This window comes from Atractosteus spatula, chromosome 26, assembly GCF_055471065.1.
Source record: "Atractosteus spatula isolate fAtrSpa1 chromosome 26, fAtrSpa1.hap1, whole genome shotgun sequence".
Lineage (NCBI taxonomy): Eukaryota > Metazoa > Chordata > Actinopteri > Semionotiformes > Lepisosteidae > Atractosteus > Atractosteus spatula.
Genome location: NC_142731.1, coordinates 6,709,982 through 6,719,390, shown reverse-complemented (window position 1 = coordinate 6,719,390; position 9,409 = coordinate 6,709,982). Strand labels below are relative to the sequence as shown.

At 48.9% G+C, this 9,409-nt stretch overlaps 1 protein-coding gene across 2 annotated transcripts; it reads right to left on the bottom strand.

Annotated features, from left to right (window-relative positions):
• Positions 1–980: 980 nt before the first annotated feature.
• LOC148814733 (gap junction delta-3 protein-like) lies at positions 981–8,804 on the bottom strand. 2 transcript variants are annotated; one of them, XM_088906311.1, is made up of 3 exons: positions 8,510–8,791; positions 8,122–8,233; positions 981–4,548 (listed from the first exon to the last, which is right to left on the bottom strand). In XM_088906311.1, the coding sequence occupies exon 3, from the start codon at positions 4,054–4,056 to the stop codon at positions 3,208–3,210; it is 849 nt and encodes a 282-aa protein (XP_088762437.1). In that variant the 5' UTR covers positions 4,057–4,548; positions 8,122–8,233; positions 8,510–8,791; the 3' UTR covers positions 981–3,207. The 2 variants fall into 2 exon arrangements, with proteins under 2 accessions (XP_088762437.1, XP_088762438.1); XM_088906312.1 differs by lacking the exon at positions 8,122–8,233 and having other exon boundaries at positions 8,510–8,804.
• Positions 8,805–9,409: the final 605 nt, after the last annotated feature.

Genomic DNA, 9,409 nt, shown 5'->3' with positions numbered 1-9,409 from the left:
GCACGCACGCACGCACGCACGCTCCCCGGGCTCTCGGCGGACAACACGCACAAACACACACTGACCCCACGCCGCCCGTGGACCCGTGGAGATGCCGACGCACACGTACAGAGTGCGCGCGGAAGGGCCTGTCCTCTGCTAGCCCAAGCTCGGCACTTTAGTCTCTTAACACTTCCCTGGCTCAGGAAAAAGTGTCAGTTTCCGTCGGGTAGGATGTCCCCTAAAACATTTTGTACGAAGCGCCTTCGTAGGGCGCTGCGGCCGAAGAGCGCCCGGCGAGGGGCAGGACGGGAGTAGTAGTGGTCAGGGTGTGTTTCAAACGAAGTTCATACTGCTGGCGTACGCTTCACATACACTTTTAGCGTGCTTAGTTTGATCTTCGTGACATAGATCCGTGACTCTCAATTCCTGCTGCCACGGACCGGAGAAATACCGACTGCTCTAAGGCAGGGACTGATAAGGCCCAGTTATAAGGGAGTAATTCACTGTTTTTATTTTCCATTATTGTGATTTTAGTCAAAACTGTCTTAAAAAGAAGAAAGAGGTAGCTGGTCTCTGATGCAAAAAGGTTGAGAGACAGTGATGACATTGAGTAATCATTTTTTTTAATCAACAGTTTCAAACGCGTCTGGATAGGTTTCAAGTTTAATTTTGTTATAGGTTATGTTTTGGCTCGCCGGTTGTTGTTCCTCCGAAAGAAGACTCTACAGTCATTTACATCTTGTGAATGGTGCTGTACAGGTTCCATACCGTACTGCTGTGCTGCTGGCCTCTTGTGTCCAAGAGGGAAAATCACACATTTCGCATGGTCGCCAACAAAACACTGCCCCCTGCTGGGCTGTAGTAGAAATCACACGTGTGCAAAAACAAGTAAAATACTCGTACGCATATAAAACCATTGCACAAATTTAAAAAAACAGTTTTTCCGATACTATTATTTCATTGAAAACACGATCGAACCAAAAAAATCAAAAATACAGTTTTAAAAATACTTCAATTTATACACATTAAAATATGGCGGTAGTTGTCACTTCACAGAAACAGTTTCCTGGCAACAACAATTAAAAACATACAAACAGCAGAAAGCCTGGAATCTTAAGTCTCTCTTTTTGCACGTCACAGTGATGCTGATCCTTTTTCGAAACAAAGTGCCCTGAGGAGTTTTCAGACAGCTTTACTCTGGAACCCGTGCTGCCACCCCCGAGACTAAGGTTACCTTACTGAAGTAATCTGTGGTCACATCCATCTCCGAACTTCCCTCTCCGGATGGTTGCTTAAAACGGTCATTTCAGCGCTGGTGCAGTCAAACACACTGCTGAAGAAAGCATGCCCTGTGTTCGTATTGGGGGACGCTTATACAGTATGTGTAGAGCTGGCCTGCCCCGTGTGAATTTTACTTGTGTGCTTTCTATAACTATACATATATAAAACTTTCTTTGGTTTATTAAGCGCCCTACCCTTAAAAAATATAAGTCCCTACCAAATAAAAGAAAGAAGTATCATGTACTGTAGTGCAGAAGTATAAAAGATTACAGTACAAACCCACAGTCAGGAAGGTACACAGACCACCAGCACTGCTGTTAGGAATGAGCAACCTTCAAACTGCTTTATATTTAAAATACATTCATATATTTGATATAATAATAATTGCTTACACTTATATGGTGCTTTTCTGGACACTCCACTCAAAGCGCTTTACAGGTAATGGGGATCCCCTCCACCACCACCAGTGTGCAGCCCCACCTGGATGATGTGACGGCAGCCATAGTGCACCAGTACACTCAGCTCACAGTGGGGAGGAGAGCAGAGTAATGAAGCCAGCTCAGAGATGGGAATTATTAGGAGGCCATAATTGGCAAAGGCCAGGACACCAGGGTAATACCCCCACTCTTTTTGAGAAACGCCCTGGGATTTTTAATAACCACAGAGAGTCAGGACCTTGTTTTTACATCCCATCCAAAGGAAGGCGCCTTTTTAGAGTATAGTGTCCCCATCACTATACTGGGGCATTAGGACCCACACAGACTGCAGGGTGAGCGCCCCCTACTGGCCCCACTAACACCTCTTCCAGCAGCAGCCTTAGTTTTTCCCAGGAGTCTCCCATCCAGGTACTGGCCAGGCTCACACCTGCTGAGATCCAGGGGGTTGCAGGGTGATATGGCTGCTGGCCTTTAGGAAATTTAGACAGCTCTATAAAATAACAGACTTTGTTAACCTAATGAACAACTCGATATTCATTTCATTTCTTTCATGTCTTCTGTTCTCCTGTGCAGCTGCCTGACTTTTTGGATAGGCCAATATTTTTGTGCTAGAGAAGTGACTATCTCTAGTGAGTTCAATCAAAGTTATAGGGGAAATATGTCAGTTTACAAAAAAACTGCTTTTGTTTTCCTTCGATAGGAAGTTTGACTGATATTTCAACGAACAAAAAACACACACTGCCTCCCAAAAAGTGCTTTGTCGGTTTAAGAGAAAATTCACTGGCTTAACAAAAGAGCAATCATTTTAGCAGAACTAATCTTAGTTGACAGCACTGAGAAGAATATCCCACAATGCAAACGAACACTGCTGAATACATCTCACTTATAGCAGCTCCGTATCCACACTGCCTGAACGGTCATGTCAGAGCTGCTGAAGAAATTTCCAGTTAACAGACATTTGGGCATTTCATTTGCCCACAAGTATTTGTCCTCTAATCCATTTCCTCAGTCCTAAACCATTACAAATAGTCCATTACTCCCCTGGAGGTGCCTGACTTGTTCCCGAGTCTTGTTCTGATAAAACGGGCCTTTCCTGCATTTCTGAGCACAGTGCAGGAACATGCGCCTTTCTGCTCTGCCCCCTGATCAGGGGGTTCCAGGTACAGGGTCCAGGCCAGCTGTGCCCCCCACACCCTGCCCACACCGTGGTGGGCGTGGCTGTGATCCAGGGCACTGGGGGGGCCGCAGAGCCCTCCTCCAGCCCAGCGCGGCGCCGAGCTGAGCTCCCGGGCCAGGCTGCTGGCAAGGCTGGAGGAAGAGCCTGCACGATGCAAAGGCAGGCGATGCAAAGATCTGTCCTTTTTTTTTTCCCCCCCATTCTCAAAAAAAGCACGTCCTAACACAAAGTTTCTTTGAAGCAGACTAGATCCTCAAAACCCTGCTGCGGTGAGTGTTGGGGTTTTTTTCCCCCACCTTTATTCTTCCTATCTGCACCTCCCACCCATTTTCACACCACCAGTGACCCTTTGTGGGTCTTGCATTTGGAGCTGCTGCAGGTCCTGGTGCTCGCTGTGCTGCGCACAGAGCCGGAGTGGGCGTCCGGCTTGCGGCTGCCCCTGGGCTGTGGGCTCGCCCTCCCGGCGAGGCCCGGAGAAAGGGTCTGTCCCGCGGCCTCGTGGGCAGCGTTCTGCAGGTTCTCCCTCTTGCAGGTGCGACGGCCCAGCTGGCCGGAGGAGCGGGCCAGCTTGTAGGACACCTGCAGGAGCTCCGTGAGGCTGATCAGGGCCGACACCACGCCCACGGTGAAGTAGAAGCGCAGGAAGACCGTCTTCTCCATGGGGCGGGAGGTGAAGCAGTCCACCGTGTAGGGGCAGGGGAACCGCTGGCAGGGGAACTGGGCTTCCAGCGTGAAGCCGTACAGCCACCACTGGCCCACCAGGGCGCCCACTTCGGCCAGCAGGCGGAAGCCCACGTTGACCAGGTAGAGCAGCCGCAGGCGGCCTGTCTCTCGCGCCAGCTCGGCCCCCGCCGCGCCCCCCCCGCCCCTGCCCTTGCTGCTGAGGTGCGCGGCGTACACCAGGAAGAGCAGCGAGGGCGTGGAGATCAGCACGATGTGGAAGACCCAGAAGCGGTAGTGGGAGATGGGGAAGGCCATGTCGTAGCAGACCTGCTTGCAGCCCGGCTGCAGGGTGTTGCAGGCGAACTCCTCCTGCTCGTCCTCGAACATGTCGCTGGCCACCGTGCTCAGGATCAGGATGCGGAAGACCAGCATCAGCAGCAGCCAGAAGCGGCCCAGCAGGGGCGACTGGCCCTGCAGGCTGTCAAACAGGGTGCTGAGGAAGGCCCACTCCCCCATGGCTGGGATCCCAGCGCCCACCTTCCAGGCTCCACTTCCAGACTTCCAAGTTTATGCCTTGGAATTTGAGGGAGGGGGGGGGTGGGGTTCTGCCTGCTGGTTTCCACGCGCTCTCTTCTCGGTGCTATTACTCAGTACAGCTCCCAGCCCATAGTCAAGCACAACCCCATCCAAGTGCTGGTGAGGCTTTGTTAAACGAGCATTATCCACAGGGTAGCTTTGAGAAGCGTTCAAAGACCTTAAGCGGTTAGGGCGTAGTGCTGGGACCGACAGAACCCAGCTTGGCCGTCTCTCCAAACAGAATTCTGAACTTGATTCCCAGCCTCCCACTTGGAATATCAAGATTCGCAGACTTGCCTGTTCTGAGCCTTGAAATATGGAGGGAAGTCAGGATTCTATGCATTCCTCGCCCCAGCATGATTGAAGAGGTCGAGGTTCATCTTGGCCTGACATCTCCCGGCTGCCCTCGTACCTCTCTGTAAAGTCAGTGACCTAAAGGACAGAAACCGCAGCGTCAGGAATAAGGGTCACAGATCTCGCCGACTGCCTGTTTAATTCATGGAGAATAGGGGAGGCGTATGAGTACTTGTGTAAAACTCCCTCACAGGCAGCGACAAAGTCAACCCAGAGGACTACAGCACAGACCAAGCAGCAGTGAGGACTGGTGGCCAGAGCTCTGGACTTGAAACAGGAAGGTTTTGGGTTCAAATCCCCAGTGAGGCACTGATATCATACCCTTGAGTAAATACTTCCCCCTGAATCGTCCCAGTAAGATCTTCCAGCTGAACAAATGGGGGGACCCATTTTAACCCACTTTGCATAAAAGCATCAGGCAAATATATATACACACACAACCGTGAATCGTGAACCAGAGGACAAAATACAACTGCGTTAAAACTGAGAACAGGACCTACTTCTTTACCCAACAAGCCAACCACCCATGTTGCTGAAGCCGATATCCTGCTTCTTTCAAGAAATAGCCAAGTGAGGTGCTTGGATCAATTACATCTGTAGTTAAAAAGTACGAAATTACCTTGTTCGGTTTGTACCATCACTTTATTAGCCCTATACAATTTCTTGTCATTGTTCCCTTAAAGTGGATTTCAAATTACATATAAAATAATACACAATTTTATCTGGAGGTAGTTACATTAAAAATACAAATGGTTACTGGAATAAAAAAACACCAAATGCAACGCTCACAATAGAGCACTGTACTCTTTCTTGGCAGGATGTGTTGAAAAACAGCACGCATTTCCATTAATCATCGCTGCACTCTTGAGAAACTCAAATTCATGCAAAAGATGTTGTTTAACCTACAGTGTGTGATCCAGCTTTTGTTCTTAAAAGTTTGAAATCTTCACCTCTCCTGACTCACTCTTGTTCTCTTCCAAAGCAAAAGGCAACGACTTCTGTCTCCCATGAACTCAGACTCCTTAGATATTTGGAAGAATGTCTTGGAAAAAAAAAACAAAACAGACCAGACTTTTCCCCAAAATACGTCTGGAAGAAGATTTATGAGAAAGTTTCTCATGACTACTGCCCTGTCTAACCCATTCCCTGTCCTTGTGGAACCATGACAGAACTGAAAGGTTTCAATACATTCAGTCTAGAAATCCTAGTTTTGAATTCCTTTGGGATTTGTCTCCTCCTGAATCCGAAATGCTCTATCCCAAGGCATGAAGATGCCAAGGTTTTCTCACCAGACAGCAGATTCGCATCCCGTTTGACCAACCCAGCTCAGGACTAGAGAGATGACAGGCCGCAAATCGGATCTGAACAGCCGACAGGGCCCGGAACCGATCCGCTCCGCGATTCTGTCCGAATGGAGCACACCAGAGCTCTTCCAGGGACAATGGCAGGGATGTAGGGAAAAAAAAAACCCACCAGCTCCTGCTGGAAGCAAGGAAAAAAAATCCAGCCTACCCAACCGGGGGCTTTCTTGATCAACACTTAAAAGAGCTCCCATAATTACAGGAAAGGCAGTATTTTTACTGCAGGTCCTGCGTGCAATCAGTTCACGGGGGGACACTGCTGATAGGGGCGGCATTTTCCGGGGAAGAGAGAGAGGACATTGTGCCACGCCAAACCATAACACAGCCACGGGAGGGATATGCCACTCCTTTGGCAAAAAGCACTGTTTCCACCCCCCACTCCACTCCACTGGGTAACCCCTACACCCGCCCACGCACAGAGCCCCAGCAAGCCTGACACGGGCAGTACAGTCGTCATTGGCCTGTGCAGACAATATACTGTACAACACGCCCTTAATAATAACTACTGCTCCCCTCCTTACACTGCTCTGCACCACACATCGCCCCACATCGAGGCACATTCCAAGCTTCCTGTTATACCACTCCGACTTGGCGTCAACTCAGGCACCGTGTGAATGCGTTTACAGCTCAGTTAGCGCTTTGTACTTTGTACTGGATAATAACAGCTAATCGCCTGTTCACCAGGGCGTCTCCCGGGTTCATTATTGTCAGGTCCTGTCAGGAATAAGGGTACAGTACTAGATTTCTCTCCTCACGTCTTGTCCTAAGGATTCTGTTTTCCCCTCTGCCTCCTTTCCAAGCAGAAAAGCAGCTCAGGGTGTGAAGGAAGGAAGAATCGCTAATCTATATATTCACAGACAAAGGGTGGGAAAAAAAAGTCCGAGAGCACATTACAGAGTGTGTCTCACCCCCTTCTACTCCCCCTACACCCCCTCTATAAATTGGCTTCATTACTCTGCTCTCCTCCCAACTGATAGCTGATGTGTGGTGAGCGTTCTGGCGCACTATGGCTGCCGTCGCATCATCCAGGTGGAGCTGCACACTGGTGGTGGTGGAGGGGAGTCCCCATTACCTGTAAAGCGCTTTGAGTGAAGTGTCCAGAAAAGCACTATATAAGTGTAAGCAATTATTATAATTATTATTACTCCCATCTGGGAGACTCCTCTGTTGTTGTATTGAACTGTGCCTTACAACAAATTTCTTTTGTCTTTTCGCAGACCCCAGCTTGCTCTCCATGAGACACACAGGCGGGTAGAGAGAAGCTGGGGGTCAGAGCGCAGGATCGGCCATTTATACGGCGCCCCTGGAGCAGTTGGGGTTAAGGCCTTGCTCAGGGGCCCAACGGAGTAGGATTCCTCTGCTGGCCGCGGGATTTGAACTGGCAACCTTCCAGCCACAGGCACAGATCCTTAGCCACAGTGCCACCGCTCCTAATGAACGTCCAAGTGGAAAATATTATTAGAGTTGGAACATTCATGCAGAAACTACGAGACTACCCAGAAGAGGCATACTGGGAATAGCAAGAGGAAACACAGAAAGAAACAGTTTGCCATGAGAGGCCAACTTTAAGAGCTGAGGAGAGATCCCGTTAGGCCTGTAACGACCTCGCTGGGCTCGTTAAGGCCTCGTTAAGGGCTCGTTAAGGGCTGAGCAGCAGCGCTCCGAGACTGGATTGGGCCTCCAACACCGGAACATCATCGTCAGAACGCTAAAACCGCACCAAGCTGGACACGCGGCCAGGAGAAGAGGTCAGGTCACTGGACCACGGGATTGTGGACTGGATATCCAAGGAAGCCCAAGTTGAGACCAGGAAGACCAGGTAATCCACAGGATCTTATTGGAATGATCTCACGGAGGCGAGGGTCACTAGAAGCTGAAGGTGATGCACAATATTCCGTGTTTGTCCTGCACACTGAAGGGAAACCCTTTCAGGTTTGTGGTGGGTTACACACCAGGTGGTCACACACCAGTGCGATACACTCTTGCAAAAACAGAATCTGAATCTGTAATCTGTACCTTTAAATAATATCCTGTCACATAGTCCTACCTGCTAAACTGATATAGACTAAACAAAACGGTTGGACAAAACTCCTTAAAGATTCTCTTTCAGTGTTTGGCTGTTAGTTAAAGGAATAAAAACTGACATCTCGCAACAAGTGGTCTACGACCGCAGGTTAGTCCCAAACGACATTGCACGGAGCTAAAAGTCGACTGCACCGGCAGAAGCTGTACATCGTAATTCATTTCCTTGCTCATAATAAATTAATTCTGTTTTTTTTATATTTGTTACCGGTTGTTTCGCTATCAGGGTTCGATCCGACTCGCCTGATGAAGCGGCACCGCGTTACTCTTGTCCGACAGTGTCCGGAATCGGGTCTGAACAGGTGCTTCGACAATGTTCCCTACAGAATGCAAAACTGAAAGTTAGGAGATTCGGTGAATCTCGATTGTTAATTCCTCCCGCCTTTAAAACTGGGGGGTGGGGGGGGGGCAAACCGAGGATTCTCATGTGTACAATAGTTTGAGAAATAAAGACGGACAAGAAATTGGCTCCAAAAAAATAATATAATGGGAAATGGAAATGCTGGTGTTGGTTATAAAACTCCGGTTCTGCCTTTTTTTAACGTGACCGTACAATAGAGGAATATAAAGAAAGAGAAGTCTGAGTCACACCCTACCTTTTACAGCGTCGGGTCTGCATGTTAGTCCAGCACTCACGGCCCTTTGCGGCACTTTCTCTGTTGCTGCTGCTAGTGTTTCAATTCCTCGGAGTTGTTTAAGTGCTTTCCTGTGCCGCGTTGAATTTCCAGACGCCGGGATCGTTCAGAACTCCTTTTGTTTCCCTTATCACTTCCGAAGGCTGTTTTCCCTTTCTGTTTCTGCCAGCTGCCGGCCCTCATGAAGGGCAGCTTGAGCCGCGCACCGGGGTGAGCCGGAATGTTTTGACCGCCCCCGTCGCAGTTTCATCGTGTCGGACTCCTTTTGCAATATCAATTCATGCCCCGGCTTGAATTTCACACCTCGATCGTTAAATTTCCACGCACTAATTGTGCAAGAGCTGGCTCAGCTGGGTATATGGGCGAGGAGTGGCGGGAAGGTAGCAGATTCTGATTTTTGCTTTTATAAATGCACCTGTCCCAAAACCGGATTAATCTTGGAAGAATCACGTTTAATTGACTGACAGACTCGGCGCGCATGTTTTAGCGCGTCCCTAGCATGTCTAATCCCCTGATCCGTGGGCTGCCGAAGCTCTAAAGATAAAGCAAGAATTGGAAAACAGATCACCCATCACGTCCAATATTTGCGTACTTGAAGCAAAGTCTGCTCAAGAGGTCATTCCATAGGGCTAAGAGAAATTATAAGGAAGTAGAAAGCAGTTATTTTTTATTGAATGGTGAAGTGGCAAATGCCTATAGATTGACGCAGAGGGTTTTATTGGACAAATTAGCCTAAATCAGATCTCCAAACGAGGGCCCTACAAAGAGGACATACAGGTCGTTTTACGGCTTAAAGCTATAACCTCAGAAACATTAATGCGCTGCAATAAATGTATCGCGTGTCAACACACCTTAAACTAG

Coding starts and splice junctions, on each gene's coding strand:
- LOC148814733 (XM_088906312.1), bottom strand. CDS start 4,056: ATGGGGGAGTGGGCCTTCCTCAGCACCCTGTTTGACAGCCTGCAGGGC.